This window comes from Mesoplodon mirus, assembly GCF_964341445.2.
Source record: "Mesoplodon mirus genome assembly, chromosome: 14".
NCBI lineage: Eukaryota > Metazoa > Chordata > Mammalia > Artiodactyla > Ziphiidae > Mesoplodon > Mesoplodon mirus.
This window is the reverse complement of record NC_138990.1, coordinates 71,103,675-71,131,030: the sequence shown is the minus strand read 5'-3', so window position 1 is coordinate 71,131,030 and position 27,356 is coordinate 71,103,675. Positions and strand designations below refer to the sequence as shown.

General features: G+C 38.1%; 1 protein-coding gene and 1 long non-coding RNA gene across 5 annotated transcripts in view; one reads left to right on the top strand and one right to left on the bottom strand.

The window, feature by feature from the left end:
- Positions 1-25,094, top strand: part of EFEMP1 (EGF containing fibulin extracellular matrix protein 1) — a 69,221-nt gene extending 44,127 nt beyond the window's left edge. For all 4 annotated transcript variants that reach the window (XM_082641919.1, XM_082641918.1, XM_082641920.1 and 1 more), the window contains 7 exons: positions 8,072-8,194; positions 12,092-12,211; positions 13,185-13,304; positions 14,327-14,446; positions 18,151-18,274; positions 18,359-18,554; positions 24,469-25,094. In XM_082641919.1, the coding sequence (XP_082498045.1) occupies positions 8,072-8,194; positions 12,092-12,211; positions 13,185-13,304; positions 14,327-14,446; positions 18,151-18,274; positions 18,359-18,554; positions 24,469-24,630 (965 nt within the window). In that variant the 3' untranslated portion in view covers positions 24,631-25,094. The remainder of the gene's footprint in view (positions 1-8,071; positions 8,195-12,091; positions 12,212-13,184; positions 13,305-14,326; positions 14,447-18,150; positions 18,275-18,358; positions 18,555-24,468) is intronic.
- The window catches only part of LOC309815244, a 209,443-nt gene that overhangs the window by 17,400 nt on the left and 164,687 nt on the right, over positions 1-27,356 (bottom strand). The window lies entirely within an intron of this gene.

The following is a 27,356-nucleotide window of genomic DNA, read 5'->3' as shown; positions in this document are numbered from 1 at the left end:
AAACATTGTGCAGAAACCTCATAAGTACGATGTAATGAAATGGGCAGGAAGATACACACAAGAATGTAACATGCTCTGAAGGCAAGAGGCACAAAGATACACTTTATTTTCAAAGTCTTAGGCAGTTAATGATTTGGAGAAGTATTGCCAAGTTATACTCAGCAAATTTAGTAGTATGCCTCAATTTAATGGGCACAAAATCTGTTTATTGTTGAATGAACAACAAGTATAATGTTTATTGGTCTCATACAATTAGGAGGTCACTAAGCCATGCCTGTTATAATTGGCATTGCCATAGCCAGGGGCTTATGTGACCTCAAGTGATGATTGGCCTGACGGAGTAAGCCAGGAATGTGTGTGCTTTGGGCTAGAGAGACTGACTAATCTGACTGTAAGGCCTCAAGGAGGGGGACCAGGAATCAAGCCACAGTGCTCACGGAGGGCATGGAGGACTCAGTTGAATGTACTCAGTCTCCATCCAGTTCATCACTCTCCAGGGGTTTGATCTGGAGCTGGGGATAGGAGGGAGGTGGGAGGGGCAGGGTGAAGCAGTGGAGCACCAGGAAAACACAATTGAAATATCAATGCAGAGGCATCCCCTAATAAGATGGGATCATAATTCCTATGAAGGCCATCCAGTTTGAAGTAGATTGCCAGCTTGTATGGGATGGGCTTGAACTTTCATACAGTCTTTAATTCCTGGTACTCAGCCATCCTAGAGCAAAGACTAATGGTGCTGCTTGTTTCAAAACACAGTTTTACCTCCACAAGTTTGTAGATTGATGATTGATTGTAATATCATTCCAAATACCAGGGTCATCTTTTCCCAATTTTTAATGGATAATTAAGTTTAAGAAGAAAAAAGGGAGTTTACCTGGGTATGACATATTCTCAGAGATGCCAGAGAACACTCCTGACAGTTAACAATCATTTACCAGTAGAAAATGTCTTTCCCTTAAGATTCTGAAATCAATAAGCTTCACTTTGCCAGTGTGCAAAAAGAGGGGAAGAATGAGGATTAAGGTCTTTGTGTCCTTGCTTTTCTCTGTTTTAGCCTATGATTGGTCCATTTGGTTTGTGTGTAGTACAGAGGAGTCACGAGTTGATGGTTCATGTTCACCAGTTGTTTTTCTCCCCCACATTCATGAATATTTAATATGAATTCACAAGGTTAGACATGAACTGTATGTCTAACCTCATCCAATCATCTTGCAAATGAACACCACTAGCCACAGAGGAGACTAGGTGAGAGAGGGTCGATTTGCAGTGCAAAACCATCATCACTGCTGGTGAAGCAACTGCAAGTACATGTAGCACAATTTTTCCATATGGGAATAGCGTATTTCAAGGTTCTGTTAGAACACAGTGCAATGTCAAGGACTTCCAGAACACTTGATTCACCACTCTCTAAAACAAAGAAATTAACTATCAGGGAGGCTGATATTTGTTGATTCGGGTGATATTTTTGTTTATCATTTAAAGCACACCAAACTATTAACAATCTGTTTTGCCAGAACAGATAAGAATTCAGAACTATAAATCTACTGCTGGCCATCAACGAAGTCAGTCCTCTTTTGTTACTTAATATCAGTATTTATTTTCTCCGCTAGAACTGCTTAGCTTGGGTGAATTCTAGCTGATAATTTCAGAAGGGTGAAAAGCTAACTAGAACTGGGCATTTTGCCCAGATAAATCTGATTCCAGTACTATGAAGGAAGCAGCAAGGGAAATAGAAAATCTTTGACAAAAATTGTTGATAATTGGCTAAGGATTGGGGAGGGAAACAGAAGATTTGGAGAGCTATGAAAGTTATTCTAATGGAGAAGAAAGATGCGAGGGAGGAACCAACGCCCTAAAGATTAACAACCTTCTCTTTAAATCTAAGAAAAATTATGTATCTATATAATATATATAAGAAATTTATATACATATATGACTACAATAAAACTTCTGCTATCCTGAACTCTTAAGAAATAAGCCTTTCTGGAAACCTAAATTGCAGAAGCAAAATAGAAATCTTAAGTTTGAATCTCTGCTCTGTGTGACCTTGGGCAGGTCACTCATCAACCTACATTTCAGTGGCAACTCCTGCCTCATCCAAAAATTGTGGATAATGAAACCATTATTCCACAGGGCTGTAACTAGGATTAAATCAGAGGCCTGTAGATCTAATTTCCTAATCAAATAATAGATGTTTAAATACTGTTAAATATTTACCTATTTTTATGCCAGTTAATTTTAGAATTTTAACAAATTTGTATGTGAAGTTATATAAAATATTACACACCTTCTCCTTAATCAGATGTCAATCACCATAATTTAATGTCTGGATTTCTCAGGTTATCATTATTAATAGTCATTAATGGATGAGGCAGCAATAAAATAGCAATGCCTCAGCACTTGTTGAAATAGTTGCTACCTTCCAGGATTATACTGAAAAATAAGATTAATATCCAAAATAACTGTAAGATCTTCACCCAATGAGTCCCTTTTATTCAAAAAGTTTCATAGATGAAGTAGAAAGAGTATTTTGCTGGGAACTAATTTATTGTTCGGTCACTAGAGAAAGGAAGAAAGGAAGAGAGAGAGGGAAAGAAGGAAGGCAGGCAGGCAGGCAGGCAGGAAGGAAGGAAGAAGGGAGGGAGGGAAGGAAGGAAGGAAGGAAAGGAAAGAAAGGAAGGAAAGAGGAAAGAAAGAGGGAGGGAGGGAGGAAGAAAGGAAGGAAGAGAGAGAGAAGAAGGAAAAAAAAAAAGAAAGAAAGCAGCCAGGAGTAAAGTAGCTCATCCTTATAGCAAATATGCATCTTGACCTTTTTTTTCCTATTTTACTCCATTTATGAGATTAAATTAGTATGGTTGGGGAAAACATAAAATAACATTTTAGATCCACACATCAAGAAATAGCAGCAACTTGAACTTAACCACTACCTTTTCTTTACCATCAAATAATATTTACAAAGAATGCACAGTGTCCCACTCAGATCTAGTCAAGATATGGTTATTTTACTCTAAGAATTTACGGTCTGGAAACAAAAAGATTTATTTTGAGAATTCTGAACTTTTTTAAAATCTGTGCATTATCATTAAGGATAGACAGTCTATTTTACAGATGGAGAATCAGAGAGAAAAAGAATTGATGCCATGGCCCTAGATCACAGAGGCAGTGACAGAATAAAAATAATTATTTTTATTTTTATTATTCCTATTTCAGGAATAATATTCCTATTTCAGTGCATTATCATCAAACACACCATCTGGTCAATGGTGGCTTATTCCAAAGTAGTTCTGAATTATTCCCTAAATGTAAAGCAGCACAAATGAGAAAAGTTTAAGTGGTAATCTAAAGCATTTAAGGTACACAAAGTCTTTGCCCAGGAAAACACAGTGGAGTGACTCCATGTCGTGGTAAGTTATCAAATTATGGAAAGAACATTGCAGAGATTAAAATGTTGCATAAGAGAGAGAAAGCAGCATGAGTCAGGGGTTTGGGAAATATGAGTCAGACTGAAGGGCAGGAGCCAAAAACATAGAGAATGTGGGCCTAAGCAGGGACTTAATGGACACGACAGAGATGTGGACACAGTTGCCTCCATTAACTTTGAGAGAAAACCAAACATGCAGTTCCATAGACTGGAGATCATTGTGATAAAGGGGCTAGCACTGAGAGCTGAGTGAAGATCAGCTGGATTATTTAACGCAATGACGATGCCAAAGTCAGCAAGAGAGGGACCTACAATAGTATAAATCACTAGAAGGGAGAGTGTGGGCACATTTTTGAAAAATGAGGAAATCACCAAATATTGCCATTAGCTATTCTTAATGCATTAGAATGATGAAATGTGAGTTGATTTACGTGTTGTGATATTTTAGGAAGCACATTCTATTATTTTGTACTTTGGTAATGTTTCCATTAGGCTATGTCTACATAGTTCAGAGCTGCTTCCTGTGGTGTGCAATCCAAACTCTAATCGCACCTTTAAGGCCTTGAATTTTGCTCATGACTTGAGCTACCATGTTATGAGCACCTTCAACCAGGCATTGCACCAGACTCCTCATACACAGCACCTCCAGCCGTGCTGATTCCAGCTGTCTGCCATTCTTCTCACGCAAACTGCTTTTGTCTTATCAGTGTTTTCTAATGTGATCTCCCTTCTGCCTAGAAATAGCCTCCTATTTCTGCCAATCCATGTACCTTACCTTCTTCAAAATGCAGCTCAAAATTCACCTCCTCAGGCCAGCCTTCCACCTCTAATGCTGCCATCTTCCTAGCTTTGCACTTCTTCACTCCACTGCTTTACAGCCATTTCCATCTACTGACATCTTGCTGTTTCTTACGTCTTGCCTGTTACTCAGCCTTGTAAATGTTTAGTTTCATGAGATAAAACACTGATCCTACTTTCTTTAAACTCTAGGCATCAGTTCTTAGCAAACAATCTTGATTCATTCATCCATTTACTGAACAAATATGTTTTGAAAACCCACCCTGTTTCTTGTACTCTGCAAGGTGCTGGGAATACCGAAAAAAGTAATACATAGACCCTGTCCTCAAAGAGCTTGGGTTCAGGGCCCAGGGAATGTGTTAACTGTCTACCTAAAGAACCTAGTGAGCTTAACTGTCAAGGATAACTTACAGATAGTTTAAAAACAAAACAAAAACTCCTCTCCCCAGAGTACTGTTTCCTAGATTATCAGGAAAACCATAGCTGATGTGAGTAGTTTCCATTATGAATAAAGAATTGCTTTTGCTAATACAGGTATTCCCACCACAGAGGGCTTTCATAAACATACCTGAGAGAGCCAGGTCTTCTGGTGCATCTGCACAGAGATGGATATTCTGCTTTGAGTTTCTAACATAGTAGTATATTTTAGTGATTTTCTTACCACATGATATTTAAGACATAGAAATGCATAAAAGTAGAAAAGATAAGCACAAAAGAGTTTAACAATGTAAAACAGTTCTTACATGATTTTGTATAGATGTGTGAATAAACAATAACAGGATCTCAAAGTATAACTTTCAAATTAATAAAACCATGTTATTTAAATAAACCAATAAATTGATGGTATAATTGAAGATAGTTCAAGGAAATCCAGTCTATCTACACATCCTTCAGGATTAGATAACCTGCTAAGAGCAAAGAGGATAAATATTCTAAACTCGAATCGGAAAAGCCATAAATGAAAATGTAGTCTGTTCGTTTACAAGCAGATCCAGCTCAAGGTATAAGATGAAGCATCCATTCAACTCCTTTGGAATAATTTCTTGAAGGGGATTTCATGCAACTGTGTTTTATTGAATTTCAGGGAGGTTTCCCATCTGAAAGAATTAAAACTAAAAGTGCATCCAAGTAAGTAGAAAGTGTATTTAAAATACTACCAGTCAGGGACTTCCCTGGTGCTCCAGTGGTAAAGAATCCACCTTCCAATGCAGGGGACACGGGTTCGATCCCTGGTCGGGGAGCTAAGATCTCACATGCCGCAGGGCAACTAAGCCCGCGTGCCACAACTATTGAGTTCACGCACCTCAACTAGAGAGGCCATGTGCCGCAACCTGCAGAGCCCATGCACCCTGGAGCCTGCGTGCCACAGCTAGAGAAGAGAAAACCCATACACCGCAACTAGAGAGAAGCCCGAGCACCACAACAAAAGATCCTGTGTGCCACAACTAAGACCCAATGCAGCCAATAAATAAAATATTTTTTTGTAAATAAAACTTATTCTATAAAATAAATAAATAAAATAAAATAACACCAGTCAATCCTAGGTGAGGTGAGTCCTGATGCAGTTTTGTTTGTTACTGATAGAGAAAGGAAAAGAATATAGTGGCAGTAGAGACAGTCGTATTTTATTTTGTTTTTTGTTTTTTTTATTAAATTACTTTAACTCACCTAATAGTTTTATTAAATAATCCTTCTTAGAAGGTAAACAGACCTGGTTCTTAAAAAGGAATAGGTCCAGGGAGCATGGCTTTTATGTTTGAAATCTATTTAATGATATATTAATTCCACTGGAAATGTTAGCCTATTAATCAAAGAGAACTAAACGACAAAAAAAAAAAAAAAAAAAGGAAGGAAATCACATCAGGAATGCGATGGGGTGGAGGCAGTTTGCAGAGGGATGTCTCAGAAAGAAAAGCCACAGTCACTGGTGAAGCCTCCTTTAGAAAATGTAGCAGCCAGCCTGAGCCCTTGATCTTCTGCCAGCATGTACCGAGGAAACTTGCCACATCTGAATCTCACATTGCCGTATCTCTCAGTGCTATTATCACTACAAATGCTGGCAAATGTTCTTGACATAAAACAATATGAACTCTGCTGTCATTTCTGCATTAGCGGGTCATAAAGCTCTGAAGAAACCCCAGTAGACATGTTTTCATCAAGTGCATATGAGAAAATAATAAAAGACACAAAAAGAGCAGATAATTTCAAAGCAAGATTGCTGTACCTCTGCATAGTGCCTGAAAAGGACAGAGTTGTAATCACCGATTTGAAAATAATAGTAATAATAATAAAAATTCAAAACAAAAATAAAAAATAAGAAAAAATTCACCAAAACTTTAAAACCAGATAATAAGAATTATGTAAGTAGATGCTTTTATAGGTTATTATCCAATAAACAGCCATACATCCCTCGAGTATTCTTTATCTCCCCTCCCTCCTTCTTTTGGAGAGAATCTCTCTTATCATTTCCACACCTAGCTAACTAAAGCCGATATCTGAGGACAACTCTCTTATAACCTGAGCTTCCTACATTATTACACTGGGTGTAATATTACTGGGTGTAATAATGTGCATTTATGTGCACAGTGCAGCAGTTATGTTTGAAAATAAAGAAAGATGAAAGGGAACACACCAGGGGCTACTCTCTGAGCTTCTTAAAGGGAAGGCAGGATTTAAGGAATAAATTCTAATTACCGATGATTCATTTTTGGTACTGATTTTTGCCCCATTATTTCTTCCAAAGCACCACCATGGGTCTGCCACAGTGATGATCTAAACACCCCTAAACCTTTCTCAGTTTTTATGCAAAATTTGTCATCTAGGAATTACAAATTTTAGATATTTTTTAATGAAGCTTAGAATCTTCAGTTGTTGAAGAATGCCAAAATTTTATAATCCTTTCATCTGTGCTATTTAACCTCATAATATGAGAGATTTGAATGAATGAAAAGGTGATGTGGATAAGGCAAAATTATATTTCACTTATAAGTTACTGTAATATGAGAGACACACACAAGTGCCCATCATATTTTGATCTCAAAGAAATTTGTTATAACAAGTTCATATTATGACTGAATATTTTTTACTTTTCTGGAGCTATAATCTACCTACTCCTTAAGGTACATTTAGTAAACTGTTCCAAGAAGTGAAATGTTTTGGGAAAATGTGTATCTTAAACTACACCAGCCTATCTCTCCTAGAGGAATGTGATTAAATTGAATCCTTTTTATTTTGAAATTTGCAATGAAAAGTTTATACATTTATGTTGTGCTAAAGTTTACCAAAAACAACCCAACAGCAACAGGGAATGCATAATATTAAAATTTGATTTTTACCTAGTTATTGGGCAGATTTTTAGAGATTAGTTACTAGAAATTATTTCAAATGTCATATATTGGGTGGAAAAGCAAGTATCATACAATTTATTTACATTTTAAAACACACAAAACAATACTGTATACTGTAATGGGTGCATAACTGTATAATAAAAGTATAAAAAATCTCAGGGAAGGATTCACACCTACCAGGATGGTAATAGGTGGATGGGTAAAGGAATGAGGATGGAGTAAGGCTTTAGGTACATCTCCAGTGTTTCATTTCTTAACAAAACAAAGTGAGCTGAGGCCCGCATGGCAGAATGTTAGCATTTGTTAAATCTAAGTGGTACACACTGACATCTATGAAATTACTTTTTGAACACTTGAAATAATGTGTCATTTTAAGCATTTCCAATATAACAGTATTACAGAGTAAAAACTTTTTTTTTTAAGAAAAGTATGATGGCAAAATGGAGGAACTATCAACATTTTCACAAGAGACTCAAACTATTTTTGTGCTGCGTGTCTTTAACAGACATAGATGAGTGCACTGCAGGGACGCACAACTGTAGAGCCGACCAAGTGTGCATCAATTTACGAGGTTCCTTCACCTGTCAGTGCCCTCCTGGGTATCAGAAGCGAGGAGAGCAGTGTGTAGGTAAGTACAACAGTGCACTAAGCCAAGTCCTGTCTGGAGCATCTTAACTGTTTAAACCTCAGTCCTTTAAAACAAAGCACTCATCTTTATTTGGAGAATGATAGTGCTTATTTTTTCATTGACTACCAATCCATTTTCCACGTTAACAAGAAAAAAACTAGCCTTAAAGGTTGAGCATATTCTGGGTATCAAAGTGTTGGCTACATGTTAGACTAAGCAAAAGCAGAAATTTGGGGTGTGAATGAGACCACAAAAGCAACCGGGAAAATCATTTAAAATTAGTTATTTGGTACCCTAGCATTAAAACACTGGTGCTATGGGCTTCATTCACTGGTTGTAGCATAGCATAGCTTATGGGGCAAATGGTGAGGTTCAAATCCCAGCTCTACCCCTAACTCACTTTGAGACCTTGGGCAAGTTACTTAAATACTCTGTGTCTCACTCTTTTCCTTTGTACTATGGAGATAACACCCGCCTCTATCTGAGGAGCTCATGTGCAGGAGTGCTTAGAATGGCTCCTGGTTCTGGGTTGTATAGCTGTGTGCCATCATTATGTAATGAGTTAACAGACTTGTACTAAACATTCTTTACGTGGCAAGTGGGTGCAGTGCTAGGGATGCAACACATGTGCCCTCCTTGAGAGTTCTACTTGAGCTCTCTGAGGACAGGGGCCAGGCCTGGTTTGTGTCATTGTTGTCTCCCCAGTCCCTGAAGAGTGCCCGCCAAGTAGGTGCTCAATGCATGCTTTTTGAATGACAGGAAGAACATGATATGGGGAGGCCAACTGGCAAATGAGAAGTAAACTAAAGTGTTCTGGGCTCAATCTTGAGGCCCAGCACTAGGATGAAACTCTGTAATTGACTCCCTCTGTCCACTGATTTACATACCACCTCTTACCATAAGATCAGTGAAGAGTCCTTATTTTCTCTTAGGAACAGAGGATAATGATGTGGGGACAGGCAACCCAGCATCAATTTTCACCTGAGAATGTGAGCTTTTGGTGTCAGGATGTCAACACTGAGCTCCTCATGGGACCTGGCCCTGTTCTTCCTGCCATGGGGTTGTGCATAGGTGCTGGGGCTAGTGCCCAGCCTCTGAGGAAGGACCAGGGCTTGCACTGACTGAAGCTGCGACTTAAGAGAAAATTGTGTGGAAAACTCCACAGGCACCAAAGTTTTGCCCACTGTATTAGTCAGGAAAATAAACAATTGAGGGTGTAAAAAGTATACAAAAAGAAAAAACCCAGCCTACTATGGGAAGAATCAAAGCGAATGGAACTTATGGTTAGAGCCCTTTATGGTATGGCAGGAGATGTCCTTAAATTCAGATCTAGGACTTCCCTGGTGGTCCAGTGGTTAAGACTCCATGCTTCCACTGCAGGGGGTGCAGGTTCATCCCTGGTCATCCCTAGTAGGGGAAATAAGATCCCACATGCCACGTGGTGCCGCCAAGAATTAAAAAAAAAAAAAATTCAGGTCTAATCATGTGGCTTCCTCACTGTTCCCCTCACCCATAGAACCAACACTACATTCCTCAACAGAGCATATAAGGTCTTCCTCTCTCTAGCCCTTGCCCAGCTCTATTGTATCAACACCCCTCTCCTGCCAAAATAATTACACTCCAGCTTTGTCCCACTAGTTATAGTTCCCCAATACATCACACAGTGTCACACTTTGGTGCCTCTACCAGAGACATGCAGTCCTAACAAACTCCTGTTCAACTCTCAAATTCTAGCTCAAGGTAACTTCCTCTGGGAGGTCTTCCATGATATACCCAAATATAATTAGTCACTCCCTCCTCTACGCCAGTAATTCTCAAACTCTGATGGATCCTTTGTAAATTTCCAACCTGTTATAGATCAATACTTATGTAGAGTACAGTAAGAATGTTGCAGTAACATCAAATTGTTATTCCTAAACACTTGCTCCCAAGTTCTGTACTTATTCATTGCGGACTGGTCCAAATGGTCCGTGGACCAGTAGTGGTCAGCAGATCACACTTTGAGTAGAATGGTGCTCCCTCTCTCCCTTGTACACTTTTCTATTTTGATCTTATAATTCCATGCATTAATTTGTTTTCATGCCTATTTTCCATACAAGACAGGGGTAGAATATATATATGATTATCATTGTTATAAACCTACATTACCAAACACAATGATAGCAAATAACAATGGTTCAATGAATGTTTACTGGTTGAGAAGACATGCATTATTTATTCATCAAATATTTAGTGAGGGCTGACTGTGCGCCAAGTTCTAGGTATTGGGCCATTGTAGTAAACAAACAGATTTTACAGAATCGCAGCCCATGGAACTATTAGAAAGTACCACTTACATAATTTAGCTGTTGATATTGGCACCTGGCTGTAACACTAGGTACTAGGAAGAACCATGCTAAAATTACTTTTAATTAGTATGAACTTTCCATTCATTCAGCTAATGTTTATTGAGCACCTACTATGCCAGACCCTGTTCCAGGTATTAAGCACACAACAGTGAACAGACAAAAAATACTTTACCTCTACCTCAAGAGGAGGAAATTTGCCTTGCATTATAGGGAGGGACACAGACAAGAAGCAAATAAACACATAATACAATGTCAAGGAGTGTCACTGGCTACAAAGAAATATAAAGCAGGATAAGGGGGTAGATGGGGAAGAAGAAGTTATTTTATATGGATGGACAGAGATGGCCTCCCTGAGGTGACAATTTGATCAGACACCTAAATAAATTAGGAGGGAAGCCATATGAACATCATTACTGTTTACTTCAATATTCAAGTTAAATCAAATATATTTTGCAGCTTATTCATAATAGCTCCCCCCCCCTTTTTTTTGCCCATTTTGTGCAAGGAAGTTCACCTAAACCATCTCATGTAAGCCTCCCAACAATCCTGCCACATTGCTGATTATTACTCACCGAAGAGGAAATGGAAGCTCTGAGAGGTTAAGACCAAGCTAGTAAATGCCAGAATGAAGATTCAAACTCAGATTACCTTGCAGCCACTTGAGCACACTGCCTTCCACACTTTTAGTTATTAAAGTACTGGAAGGGTTCAGCATAAAGTTTTGTTTTGTTTCATTTTTTCCATGAGGTAGTCACTCCATAGTATTACAGTGATTGTGCATAATTGTTATTTTAAATTACACATGCCATATTGGAGTTGTCACAAAGTGTAGAATCATCAATTAATGGAATTCTATTATGCTTCTAAAATATTAATCCTACTTTGCAAGTTCTCAATTGAGCATTTTATAGTTGGAAATATTTATACGAGAAGGACACAGGCTGGAACACATCATCAATGTGTCAGAGGGGCACTCTCAAGAAGTAACTTGTTTAGTGTCCCATTCCTTCCATAGTGTTCTTTCACTTGATTCTCACAGAAACTTCATAAGATACACACGCAGCATTACTATCCACATTTTACAGAAGAAAAAACCTAGATACTGAACATTTAAGTGACTTCGCCAAGGTCACCAGCTGAGCAACAGCACGTACCTCCTTTTATTAGTTTTACGTTACATCACTCAATTCTTCCATAGTTCTTTTCTACATCTATCATTATAAATAAGCTTTTAGATTCCCAGCCGGACATTCTCACTTATATGTGAAATAGTTCTAATTACTTTTCCCTCTTTAAATCTCAACCAACCCAACCAGGTTTATGAAGTCTTTGTTCTTAACATCTCATTTAACTGCAGAGGGCAGACCAAAGTGTATTTAAAGCACAGATACCCTAATTTTTTAAAAAGAAAAATAATTACTTTTAAAAAGATGTCTCTAGATAGGTTTTCCATATAATGCTCTGCTGAGAAATTGAGACTAAACAGCTCAATAATAGTAATTTGGATAGTCAATAATTTGGTTCTCTTTGTGTATGATTGATAACCTAGATATAGACGAATGTACCATCCCTCCATATTGCCACCAAAGATGCGTGAACACGCCAGGATCATTTTATTGCCAGTGCAGTCCTGGGTTTCAACTGGCAGCAAACAACTATACCTGCGTAGGTAAGACTTCTGGAGACAGTCATCCTGACTGATTTCTGTCTTTCCAAGCCACACTGCAGTATTTCCAGTTTTCTATGTTCTTGAGTGAACTGGTTTCCATCAACTTCCCTGCATAAAGCTGAAAAGACAGTAACCAATCTGGTTTTTTAAAACACATCAAGATGTGAATGGAAAAAAAATTTAACCTTGGTTTTAGTTCTCTTCTGTGAGTGTATCAAAAAAAAAATTTTAACTACAGATCAATTGATATACACACACCAATTAGTCAAGAGTGTGTGATATAAACGCTGAAGGTGCCAAAGGGGTTACTGCAAGTTCAAATACATAAACTTTCCGCTGAAAGTGCATCTGATTTTTACATGCTTCTTCTGCCCTTTCAGAATGCAATGTCACGGCACACAGTTTTAAGATTGGCATGACATGGAAAGAATCTAGTGCAGGAAAAATGCCTTTTCACAATATTTTCAGTGCCTTAGAGCATTGCAAAACTCTGTATGGGTCTCAAAGGCTTATGTTATAATTGTAATGGAATTTAACAGGACCCATTTAAAAAGTACTAAATAGCACAGATAAATCTTCACTACAGCATGCTGAGAGACCGTATTAGTATGTGTCTTATATCAATTATTTATAGACTTGGCATTTTGCATCTGAACAACAATACAAGAAAATAGATACTGGAATGTATATTTATTAGAATCATTAAATTCTTTTGGAAAGATTCATCAAACACCAAACTAACTGTCATTCCCAGAAAAAAAAATATTCTGGTATTTTTAAAAGAAGTATATGACAGATGTTTGAAGTTGTTCCAACAAATATGAAACCTGAATGGATGTTCTCCAGTGAGCTTCTGCAGAGCAAAGAATCCAGCTAGGGAATTACTCACTTATCATCGGATGACATAGGTACAAAAGAGCAAGGCTATGCTTAAAGACATAGATATATAAATGTGTATAACCTTGCCTTTCAGACATAAATGAATGTGATGCCAGCAATCAATGTGCTCAGCAATGCTACAACATTCTTGGTTCATTCATCTGTCAGTGCAATCAAGGATATGAGCTAAGCAGTGACAGGCTCAACTGTGAAGGTAAAATATTGTCCAAGTAATTAGTAATCATGGTCCACTTCCTGTGATTGCTGTCGCTTTAATCCAAGTGTGTACCTGTTTATGAAAGCAAATTTTTATCCATGGAAATTCTGTTCTAAAATCCAGTTAATTTAGTTCAATTATAACACTGACTTTTTAGTATGTTTTCAAAAGAAAGGAGAAGAAACAAAATAATTGAAATATTAGATGTAGGCTGGGTCTGATAATTAGCAAGGGTGCTCTAGTGTCTTGTTTCTCAAGTGTGATGCAATGGCTAACAGCAGTGGCATCTCCTGGGAGCCTGTGAGAATTGTAGAATCTCAGGCCCCAGCCCAGACCTACTGAGTCAGATTCTGCATCTAATGAGAACTCCAGGTGACTGGCATGCATGTTTAAGTTCAAAAATGGCTGATTGCATGTCAAGAACATTAGAAGAGGAACCAGGAGACCTGGCCCCTAGTCATGCCTGCCACTGTGTAATTCAAAAGGCATAAGACATCCTGAGGGAGATGCCATTGACACTTCATGCTCCCGACTTCCTCACAAACGCTCCCACCTTTTCTTGGGACAGCACCATTGACAAATGCAAAGCATTCTGCCAGGGCATCACCTCTAGAAGCTAGCACAGGGATGGAACTTGGAGTTCAAAACTCAGATGAACTTGGGAGCAGAGCCACCCAATTTCTGAGAAGGCAAATATGAATCTGCATCACTGGGTGGGTCTGCCAAGCACAACATGAAGATCATCAAACACAAGCCAATTCATTCAGTCTGTTCAGCTAGTATGGTTAGTTCCAGGATTCGCCAAACTGTCAGCAATAAGTGAGTAAAACTGATGGTAAGAAAAACTCTCTGTGCTGTGAAGCTGTATGGGAAATGAGCTGCTATTGTTAGAATTTGCACTTGAGCTTCTTATAAAGTATTGTATTTCTGTTTCAGAGTATGCAGTGTTAAAAAAAATTACCAAAATAGTGACATGTAAGTTTTCCACTCTGTCTTATTGCTCTTGTCTGGTTCAACAGACATTGATGAATGCAGAACCTCGAGCTACCTGTGTCAATATCAATGTGTCAATGAGCCTGGGAAATTCTCTTGTATGTGCCCCCAGGGATATCAAGTGGTGAGAAGTAGAACATGTCAGGGTAAGTTTATTGTTTTCATATCTGTTAAGTTTTAACCAGGAAAAGCAGGGAGGAAGTTGTAGGATTCTCTATCCCAGACTTTCATTTTTTACAATTTGAGCTCTTTTTTTTTCCCCTGTTGATCATGAGACATGCACATCTCATAAAGAGGATATTCAGTGTTAACTCTCTTTGAAATTTAAAGTAATCATTTTTCTTTCTTAAAATAAATAATTTTAAGAAAATATTGGTATGCCTTCTATATAGCCTACATAATCCCTATGATATACATCCTCTAATCATCCACCAGAAAAGATTCAATTATTAAAATATTTCACCATGAGTTTCGGTGTAGAGCATAAGCTTAATGTGTGGTTAGGTGCACCTCAAACTGATCTGAATTCTCTAAAACACCAGGATTATAAATTGGATAGTAATTTAAGTGTTGAGAAAATCAGCTTCATGTGTATTAAAAAGTGCTTGAATACTTCAGTAAAAAAACTATTAATCCAAAAATAGCTAATGTCTTCAGGTCCAGTTCTAAAATAAATGTTCAGGTGATTGTCACAGCTACATGTAGGTGGAAGAAGTGGCTCTCTACATGGTATGATTTCAGAGTCTCTTTGAAAGATTTGAAAATGTGCACCCTCTCCTCCCTACCTCCTGCATGTAGCTTAAAATTTCTTTAACAGGCAAAAGACTATTCAGGTAAAACTAAAACTAGATAATCCTGGAAAAATTGGTACAAACACAGGTTTACATAAAGCAGTGAGAGAGTGAAAAAAAACCTGACTGAACTTGAAGACACAAAATCTGTTTGAGACCTAGCTGTATGGCATTCTATCTATACAATTTGAACAAATTATCAAACTTCTCTGAGCCTCAACTTTCTCATTTGGAAAAGGGAGTTGAGGGAATGAAATGGAATAACATACAGAAAAATTATTTATAAACTATAAAACCTGTAAAGTTCAATATGTTTTTATGAAATTTACCCAGCAATATAAATGACTAGTAGCAAATCTTCTCTAGAAGAAGGGCAGTAAAATATTAAGGAAGGAAAAGATCAAGGAAAGGAGACACTCAGGATTCTCAGTCTATATCATGATTTTACAGGGAAAGATTAATTCACAGGAACATCCATGACCTGAGATTTTATAGTATGCATGTGATCATTCAACTAGAATCCAACCACTAAATATGAGCATAATCAGAATGTAGTTCATTGCACAATAAACATCTTTCTACCCCTTTCCACGTTACTAGAGACTCTGTAATGTTAATTGTGGAGAAACATTGCATTCCAATGGTTTTACTTTCTGAACCCTAATTGAGACTTTTAACATGAATATTACATGCGGGAAAATGTTAGCCAGTGGGATTCCTTAACCAATTTCCCTGGAGTCCTGAAACAAATGTCTATGTGTTTCTGATCATAAATGGATTTGACACCCAGCAAAAGACAGAAACAAGTTAACATTCAGTGGAATCTTACCAGCCTACTCTATTTATATCTGTTATAACGAAAGGTGAAAATGCAGTGGAATTGCAAATAGGAGATTCATTAGTGTTATATATTGAAGAATGTTTGGTTAAACTAAAACATTTTTTGTGAAAGAGACTTACCATTCTTTTAGGGTACAAAACAATCGGTTTCCCCCACTGAAACCATTCCTTCCCAACCCTGTCCACAGGTTAAAGTAAAACCAAAAGAGTCTGGATTCTTACCTTCCCCCAAAAGGTTTATTGTGGGGATGAAATAACTGTTCTCATTTCCACAGTCTTGCAAAAATTAAAACTCTGTGTGTGCATATGTGGTGGCAGGTTGTGGGGAGGGGAGAGGGACAGCGGGGAAGGAGAGAAACAGAGAGAGAATACACAGATACACAGACACACATTCATCAAATATTTTAATACTATTAATCATTTCTGAAAAACCTTCCAAAATGATTAAGGAGTTGATTAAGCTAGGCTCTAAATTACTGGAAGTAATAAATAAAATTATCACATAAAGTTTCCTTTTGCTGCTGTTGAACTCCATATAACAAACAAGTCTTCACTTTCCCTGTAGCTAAACAGCATCTTTATTTTTCAAAAAAGTGAAAAATATTGAAAGGACAAGTCAGTTGTGATTTCTTCTGAGGAATCTAAGTTCTTTCTTTAGCCATAGCCAGTCCAAAAGAAGATACTTTTTGTAACTGACTCTTGGAAACTGCATAGCTTTTCCAGTCTCCTCTTGGGTTCCAGATAGCTTTTGCCAGTTTGGAAGCTAAAAGAAAATTTTTTCTCCAAAGACAAGGAATGGAATTATTCTCATTTAGAGAATGCAATACCTTGCAGTGGAGAGATGCCTGTCACTAACTATATGAACTTGGGTCAGCCACTTAACCCTTATTTGTTTTCCCTTCATGCCAAATAGAGATAATATATTTCTCACCATCTCCATATGGTTTGTGTGAAGAGCAACTTGGTTCAATTTAATATTTCTTAAAATCCAGGTGCCCCCAGTGCACTCATGCTAGGTGATAAAGGGATAGAAAGATGTGTACAATAGCCTTTGCCCTCCAGGAGCTTACAAGCTAATAGAAGGATTAAGACAAACATGCAGATTTCAATAATGCAAAGCAAAAAGCAATAAAGGCCCCAAAAGAGGAAAATGAGATATAAGAATTCAGAGAGAAGAAAGAGATCATATCCCAGCAACTAGGCCATGACTACCTGTAAATTAATGAATGAAAATATCTGATTGTGAGGAAGGAATGATTCAGAAAAGGCTTATATTGGATAAAATCTAATCACTATTCAAATGTAAAGGGAGACAAACATACATAGGGATGTGGATATTAATATAATTTTCATTGTCGTAAATGTAATGGTTCTCTAGCATTGTAAACTCTTCTCTCAGATGTCATCTGGGAACTCCTAATTCCCAAATCTAAATTCAGTCTTTGTCCATCCTGGCCTTCCCACAACCCTCCTTCCTGGGACCCTCTCTAGCTCTGACCTCCTTGCACTGCCTTTTCCTGGGTTGCCTCTCACGGCTGACACTGACAGTCCCTTCCTTAATTTCCCTTCTTCCCCATGGTCTTTAACTAGCCATGCTCTACATGGTAGGACACTTCATAGCTTCACTTCTTTTGCTGTGAACAGCTTCCTATGGACAGTGTAATCCACTCCCAGAACATTAACTATCCAGCAGCATGCTACAGCTTACTGCAACCACATTCCAGCCTTTCCCTCTCTCCCAAGCTTCTGAGCCTGACAATAAACTTCCATCTCCATAGTTTTTGTTTGCTGCTTTCTCAGCCTGGAAGGCCCTCCCCACTGCAATCTGAAAATCCCATCTAACCACCACCCTTTTCAAGGCCAAGGTAAGAGGCCTCCTCTTTCTTTCAGCTTTCCTTAATTCCCCAGAGAGCAAGAAATAGTGTCTTTCATTTTTATTTAAGCAAAGTCAATGGCAAGCATTTGGCTTTGAATTCAACAGATGAACAATAGGTGCTTGATAAAATACCATGAAATGACACATATTAATCTGTAGAGAATGGCTCCACTACATCTGTCATGAATTAATGCAATGAACCCAGGTCCCACCAAGTCTTGTGTCTAAAAGCAAATTAAACACAGTCCAGATTCTTATACACCTCCTTCCAGTGGCAAACTAGAATCTGCCACTTATGCAATTTACTTATATCAGTAAACTCTTCGACTCTACATCTCTACAGATATAAATGAGTGTGAGACCACAAATGAATGTCGGGAAGATGAAATGTGTTGGAATTATCATGGCGGCTTCCGTTGTTACCCACGAAATCCTTGTCAAGATCCTTACGTTCTAACATCAGAGAAGTAAGAAAAATCAGAACTTTTGAAACTAAGAATCTTCTGGTTTTACCAAGACTAACTGATGAATACTTTTGTTTGTCTCTGCAGCCGATGTGTTTGCCCAGTCTCAAATGCGCTGTGCCGAGAACTTCCCCAATCCATAGTCCACAAATACATGAGCATCCGATCTGATAGGTCTGTGCCATCTGACATCTTCCAGATACAGGCCACAACCATTTATCCCAACACTATCAATACTTTTCGGATTAAATCTGGAAATGAAAATAGAGAGTTCTACCTAAGAGTAAGTATCCTGAGGGCAGCCTTAGCTTTTGAGAAAGTTCCAAGTTTGTTGTTGTTGTTTGGTAGTTATTCACATAGAAAGAAAGCTAACATTTAAAGAGTTTTTATGTGCAGGCATTGTAAGTCCTTCCAGTGTGCATTATCTCATTTAATCCTCTTGGTAATACTTGGTCAGATTAATATTTATCTCCATATTTTACAGAAAAGAAAAGTAAGACTCAGGGAGATGAAGTAGCTTCTCTAAAGTCATTCAGATAAAAGTTGCACACTCTAGCAGAGTTGTGTGTGACCACCAAAACACAAGCCTACACACACACACACACACACACACACACACACACACACACACACACACACACACACCCCTCAAACAGATACCACAAATCAGTGATAGCTATTTAGTAGTACATAGAAAAAATAATTCCTGGAGAGCTTTTCAAAAACGCTGAATTCCTTATTGTTACATTCGCAAGATTATTTACATCTGCACCAAAACTAACACCCAGAAGTATCTGAGAAGTGACCCCAACTCCCCACCCCCCGCACCATGTGTACAACAGATAGTTGTACCATTCTTGCAAATTTCCAGGCAGGCAATGTGAGGTCACGTTTATGTTTTCCCTTTCTTTCATTGCCTATATGAAATCTTTCTCTGAATTCTGCCATTTCTCTCTCCACAGTGTCCCCTGGGTTATCTATGTTTCCTTGTGTCTCTGCTTCTCTTCCTTTAAACTGGCTCTTAGCACCTCTCTAATCCCTCCAAGGGCTTCCCAGCAAATCTCCCTGACTCCAGTGCCTCAGCCTTCCAGTCCCCCATGCAAAATCTTAGCAAGTTCATTTTAGGTTAAAATTCCGACATATTTCAAATACGGCTCACCACTTCATGTGAAAATGATGGCACCCCACCAAGCAGTTTGCAGGGTTACGGTAAGTCTTTCACGCTAAGGATGTTATTCATCCAGTTCCAATTTTCTCAAAACTCCTTTGGGCACTCTTCATTTTTAATCAGATTTTAAGGTCAATATTTCATTTTGAGAATATGAAAAGTAAATTGGGAAATTCATCCTCGTGGTAAAGTTTACAGATTTTTAATGTTTACTCGTTTATCCTGTTCTTTGATATATTAAGTTCCCTTCCAGCTCCAGAATTATGTGACTCTGTTTCTTTGCCAGTAAATTAGAAATGATTAATCTCTCATGACCAACTTCTGAAGAGAAAAACCCAACCCAAAATACAATCTATTACTATTCTTTTTTCTAATAACTAAAAATAAACTTCTTAAACATTTGATGTTTAAATTTGAGATATACTAGATATTTGTAAGAAGTTTACTCTAAATGAATTTCACACAGTTCAGATAATAACAATTTAATAATTTTAACCCAAAGAAATAACATTATTTGTAACCCATGGCAGTAAAATAGGTTCATCTCAAAATCGTCTTTAAAAATAATTTTCCATTTTGAACTCTTAGCCATAATTTAAGAAAATAAAATTTCCTAGCAGAATCAACAAAGAGTTAAGCAAAGTACCTGCATGGGTTTTTTTTTTTTTTTTGCAATAAACGTGGCACTTTTAAAGTTTTATGATTCATATCAGTGAACTTATTGACTTGATATTTTCAGATATAAATACAGTGTTTTTCTCAAGTAAAATCCTTTTTTTTTTTTTTTTTTTTTTTTCTTTTTGCGGTATGCGGGCCTCCCACTGTTGTGGCCTCTCCCGTTGCGGAGCACAGGCTCCGGACGCGCCGGCCCAGCGGCCGTGGCTCACGGGCCCAGCCGCTCCGCGGCATATGGGATCCTCCCAGACCGGGGCACGAACCCGCATCCCCTGCATCGGCAGGCGGACTCTCAACCACTGCGCCACCAGGGAGGCCCAAGTAAAATCCTTTTTTATGAATGACATAAAACATTGCCAATTTTGATAATCCCAGAATTAAATACTACTATTTGAAACCAAAATAGCATTTAAAATAGGAAGATATTTCAAGACTATTTATTATCACATAATTCAAATAGTTGGATCAAATCCTACAAAATTTTTCCACTGAAATTCCACTTGCAGAGAGGGCATTTAATCATAAGACTCCATCAGCAGGCCTTAATTAAGCACCTATTATATACTCAGCTTCATGCTAGGTGCATGTAATACACAGTTCCTTACTTCAAAGAGCTTTAAATATTACTTTGTGGCATAGTTAACATCTATGAAAAAAGCAGAGGACAAATTTGTGTTTAACTCCATGCTCCAAGACATCAAAGAATTAATGTGGGCTGCAACAGTCAAAGAATGTTGCTTGAGAAACATGAGGCTGGACCTTATCCTTGAAAGGATCTGTGGGATATAGGATTTTATTTATATTCCTTTTGGGACAATACTGAGACAATCTTCTTCCCTAGAAAAGGGAACGTATTAGAAAGAAGTAATACATGAAATTAAAGGTAGAATACCATCCTCCACCCACACTGACCAATATCTATCCTTCCTTACTGAGATTTATTTTTCTTCACAGCCCTTATCACCACCTTGCATAGTATTTATTTGTCTGTCACCTACTACCTACTAGAGTGTGAGTGCAATAAACAGAGACATTACCTGTCTGTTCACTCTGGTATGCACAGCACATAGAATGAATGGTACCTGGCACATTGCAGGTGCTCAAAAAATATTTTTAAATGAATAAATTAATTCAATCAACATCTTCAAGGTATCACTGTTACCTATAAGAGGCAAGCACCATGCTAGGTTCTAGAGACATAGCAGTGAATAAAACCAAGCCAATTCCTGCCCCAGTGGGGCTTATAGTTGAGACATCGAACAAGTGTTCACAAGTATGCTGAACGGTACAACTGAGCACTGCAGATTGTTCATGAGTACACCACAAGTTAACCCCTAACCAAGACAGCAGTGGTCTGGGAGCTTCCTGGAAGAAGTAGATTTAAGCTGAAGACTAGCAACAAAAGACTAGCAAATGGAAGGAATAAAAAGCAGACAAGTTAATCTGGAACTCCAGGTGCTACAGGCAGAGTGGCTTGAGAGGGACCTGGAGAGATGAGCAGGGCCTATATCACACAATGCCTGACAGACCATACTAAGGGTTTCAAGTAGAGGAGTTGCTATCAGATTTTCATGTTAAAAAAGATACCTGGCTGCACTGTAGAGCCTGGATTGGAGTAGAGCAAGAATGGAAATGGAGAGACCAGTAAGTAGCTCAAAAGATGGGGGACCAGTGTGGTAGCAGTGAGTCCAAAAGAAGTGGACAGATTTATGAAGATATAGGAAGAAACACATGGCTTGGTAACCCATTTGCTATGGGGAGGTGGAGGAGAAGGAAGCGTCAAGGATAACCTACAAGTTTCTGTCTTGAGCAACAGCAAATGGTGGTACCATTTACTGAGATAAGGAAGGAGGAGCCAGTGGAGAGAGGAAGGTGAGGAGTTCAGTTTGGGCATACTGAGTCCTGGTCACCATGAGACATCCAAGTAAAGATGAGTAGAGAATTGGATATGTGGACTTGGAATTCATAATATAGACTTTTAAGTCACTGGCAGATATGTGATAATTGAAGCCATGGCTATGGATGAGATCACTCAGGCAGAGTATGTAGGAAGTAGGTGAGATCACTTAGATCTGGGCACTATTATAGTCATCCATTACCTCAGCCTACAGTTCTCTGGCCATCTCATCCCCCATGACCTTCAGCTTCATGTCACTCTGCCACCACCCCATGGCTACATGCTGGACTTTGTTATCATGCAGAACAGTTCCACATCATCATCTTAGTCTCAGGTGACCCCCTCAGTGACTGATTCTCTTTCCTCTTTTTCATGCCCTCACTCCCACTCTATCTGCTCTTCACCCTCACAGTGATGCTAGTCCTCTGACCCCTCACCCACCATTTTCTTCCACTTGATCAACTTCTTGGTGGACCCTGGAACTACTCTGTCACCAACACCTCAATTCCCTGTCCAACAACTCTAGATCAATCACATAATCCACATCTATTTTCACACCCAGCTTGTCAACACAGATTGGTAATACTATAAATCTCCAACTTCAGATGTGTCCTCAACAATCCTATTACTTTCTTTTATTTCTTCTCTTCAGCCACTGATTGCAAATGTCCCCATACTCTTTAAGTTCTTATACCCTTCATTTTCAGTAGGTGACCTCATCTCCTACTCTTCTGAAACCACTGAAACCAACGGCATAAATTACTTGAACTCCCCATCCCATCCCTTGCAAACTTAAGTCCATGTGTTCCCCTTCTAACCTTCTCCTTTGAATTTTCCAAAGACAAGGTTTCACTTCTATCAATCAAGGCCAACCCACCACCTGTATTCTTCACTCCATTTCCTCTGGAACCTTGTTCTATCAAACTCTAATATACCTCCTACATATTTAACTTGTTTTCCCTCTAGATGTTGCCTCCTCTCTCTCTTCTCCCTTCCTAGCCAAGGTTCTTAAAGCACAGTGTGTAATCACAGTCTCTATTTTCTTATTTCCTAGTTACTCTTCTGTCTTCTATTCCCACTACCCTACTGAAATTGCTCTGGAAAAAAGCCACCAACAGCATCCGTACTGCTATATCCAGAGGCATTTTTCAGTTCCAGTCACCCTCATCCTCCCCTGCTGTATTGGACACTGCTTGCCATTCATCTGTTTACCACTTAATTATCTATTTCTTCTCAGCTTCCTTCAATGGCTTCTCTTCCGCCCATTCCTTAAATGTTGGCCTCTCACAGACCCAGTCTTATCACATATATCGTTCTCTTCCTTGGTTTAATGTCCACCTATTGACGTGAATGCTAAATCCTAATCCACTGTTTCTATCCCTGCCCTCCTCTTGGCATTCAGATTCACACATCTACCTGCCTGCCTGTCCAAACTCATCTCCCTGCACTCTCCAGCACCCATCACATTGTTCATCAAAGTGAAACTGCATCCAGTTCTCCAGAACATCCTTCTTTAAAAAACTCCCAGTTATTCTGGGTGACTGTCCTCAGGCATTCAAAGGCCTTCCCTCAATGCTTCAGGGTCCCTCTGTTTTTCTCTGTGAGTACACACCTCTGTGTATTTTCATATATACCCTGCATATCCCCGTATATCTTAGCATTTGCCATATTCTATTGAAATTAACTACTTACATGCCTCTTCACCTACTAGAATGTAGACAGATCCACAATATTGAGAAGTGAAAGATGACAACTTTGTTTATCAGTTCAAAAAACTATCAGATTCTCACATGAACTCCAGTCTCTATAAAGGCTAGAACTACTCAATAAAAGTGAAGAGAAACATTAACAGAGAGGGATGAGTAGAAAACAAAGAACTATCAAAAGAAAGCAGGTCCCTGTATCTGGAACTAATGACTATGTGTGGATAAGGGATAAGATCCAAAAGGATTAGAACCAAGAAGGGACTAAGTAGTGACTTTAATCCTACCTCAAAATTCTTCACTTGGGCTTCCCTGGTGGCACAGTGGTTAAGAATCTGCCTGCCAACGCAGGGGACATGGGTTGGAGCCCTGGTCCGGGAAGATCCCACATGCTGCGGAGCAACTAAGCCTGTGCACCACAACTACTGAGCCTGCGCTCTAGAGGCCATGAGCCACAACTACTGAGCCCGCGTGCCACAACTACTGAAGTCCACGCACCTAGAGCCCATGCTCCACAACAAGAGAAGCCACCGCAATGAGAAGCCTGTGCACAGCACTGAAAGAGTAGCCCCCACTCGCCACAACTAGAGAAAGCCCACACGCAGCAATGAAGACCCAATGCAGCCAAAAATAAATAAATAAATAAATAAAAAATTTCTTCCCCTAATTCTTATAGCAAGTGTATTCACAAATAATAGAAACTGCAATACAAGAAAAATTATTCTCTCACTCCCTCTTTTTTCTTTTATTTTAGCAAACAAGTCCTGTAAGTGCAATGCTTGTGCTGGTGAAGTCACTATCAGGACCAAGGGAATATATAGTGGACCTGGAGATGCTGACAGTCAACAGTATGGGAACCTTCCGCACCAGCTCAGTGTTAAGATTGACAATAATAGTGGGACCATTTTCATTTTAGTCTTTTAAAAGAGTCCACTATGGGCATTTAAATCAGCCAAAGAATATTGTTATCTTAAAGCACTATTTTATTTATAGACATATCTAGTACATCTACATCTATATACTGTACACTCACCAATAATTCAAACAATTACACCATGGTATAAAGTGGGCATTTAATCTGTAAAGATTCAAAGTTTGTCTTTATTACTGTATGTAAATTAGACATTAATCCACTAAACTGGTCTTCTTCAAGAGAGCTAAGCATACTCTTTCCGGTGAAACTTGGATTCTTTTCTGTAAAAGTGGGACCAAGCAATGATTGTCTTCTGTGGTGCTTAAGGAAACTTACTATAGCTCCACTGATAGTCTCATAAGGAGGCAGCCATCATAACATTGAACAGCATGCAAGTTCAAGAATGAGTTTTTTAACTGCTTGTAAGAAAATGGAAAAAGTCAATAAAGATATATTTCTTTAGAAAATGAGGATCTATCATACTTGTGTTGGTTTTTATTTTCATGATCAGTCTAAATGTAGTTGTTTATTACATAGTAGTAAATCATTATCACATAGTATAGTGGTTTCTATAAGATATTTTAAATTTTGTCAGAAATTTTTGTTATGAATGTAAAAAAAGACAGTAATCAAAATTCCCCAAATGAATAAGATATCCCCTAGAAAATCATTATATTGAGAAATCTATGGGGAGGAGATGAGAAAACAAATTCTTTCTAAACCACTTTGGAGTTGACCTGAAGAAGCAAACTCGGTGTACTAGTCAGTTTGAGTTGCTATAACAAAATATTATAGACTGGGTGGCTTATAAACAACAGAAATGTATTTCTCACAGTCTGGAGGGTGGAAATCCAAGATCAGGTTGCCAGCATGGTCAGGTTCTGGTGAGAACCCTCTTCTAGGTTGCAGACTCATATCCTCACATGGCAGAAAGAGAGCAAGAGAACTAATCCCATTCATGAGGGCTCCACCCTCATGACCTAAGTACTTCCCCAAGGCCTCAGGTTCTAATACCATCACATTGGGAGTTAGGACTTCAACATATGAATTTTGGGAGAACACAAACATTCAGTCCATAACACTCAATAAATGTAATAACATTCCTGAATTCAGGACTTCCACAAGATGTGGAGCAAAATGAAGAAAAGTTATTTTTCTGAAAAAGTTTTGATTTCTGAATAAAATTAAAACCCTAAAACTTCACTAATTTATAACTAAAATTTCTCATCTTTATATTTGTTGCTAACAGAGTAAAGAAATGGTGATGGTTCTTACTCTTGGCATCCAGATTGACAATGAACTAAATCAAATTACCCTCCCTCCTAACTCTATGAAAACATTTTATACCTTCTTGTTTGTTTAAAATGTAACTGCTTCACTTTGATGTATTATATTTTTAAATAAAAATAAGTATTCTTTTAGAGGTTTTTTTCTGTGTAGCTAATAATAGCCAATATAATTTTTGTGTCTGGGAAAAAATTATTTGTAGCTGCCAGAGCAAAAACAACGATTTCCTTTTTTAAAAAGAAACAATCTAAAGTTGAGGAAACAAAAGACTGTTAAAATCATTCCACAAAAATATATGCAGTCAATTTTTCTCTTACATCCAATTTCAAAGCACATATGAATAACCAGATAACCTTGCCACATAAACAGATGTTCCTCAAAGAGTTGACAAAATGTGCAGTAATTGTCAAAAAGAAAGTTCACCAAGAGACCAAGGAACAAAACACAAATTTCTTATGTGAATAGGGCATGGGATGGGCTTTTAAAGGATACAGGGGCATTGGAACAGTGATGAGAGAACAGGTGTAACCAGGAGTCAGACAAGGAAGCAGAGTAAACAATCAGCCACAACACAGCAGGACTGTTGCGTATGTTGTCACCCTGTCCACATGATTACTTATAGTCCACGTAAATTCAGGTTTGATCTAAACTTTTCCATTCTTAATCAATATAGTGATTTTTCTACATATAGACACAGTTTTCAAGTCAGAGCTGGGAATGATAAGAGTAAAAAAAAAAAATGCCTAAGACCTTACAACAGATTTTTTACTCTTAAGCAAGAAGGCAGAGTCTTATCTGTACCTCCACAGAGGATTGTAGGAGAAACAGGAATCTCTATGAAATATTTATGCGTAAGTCCTGACCCTCCACCCCCACCTCTAAACATATATATAATTATAGAAGTATATATAATCTATATATTAAGAAACATAGATTACATATAGATTATATATACTTCTATAATAATATATTCTATAAATAATTTATACATTATAATTTATATAATTTAAATATAATCTATGATAAAATAATAATATATTTTAGATATATTTTTGGACCTACAGAAGCCATTAACTGCAAACAAGATGGTTTCCCTTTCATCCCAAAGTTTAGTCCTATTCACAAATCATAAAGACATGAAAGGGTTGATAAACTAGTGTCACTGATGCAATCCCTTTTCTTTTTTTAATTGTAAAATACACATAAAATTCACCATTTTAAAGTGTACAATTCAGATTGCAATGTTATGCAAATATCACTATATCTAGTTCCATAACATTTTCGTCACTCAAAAATAAATCCCATACCCATTAGCAGTCATTCCTCATTCCCCCCTCCCACAAGTTTTGGTGTTACCACTAATCTACTTTCTGTCTTTACGAATTTGCCTGTTCTAGACACTTCATACAACTAGAATCATAAAGTAAGTGGCCTTTTGTTTC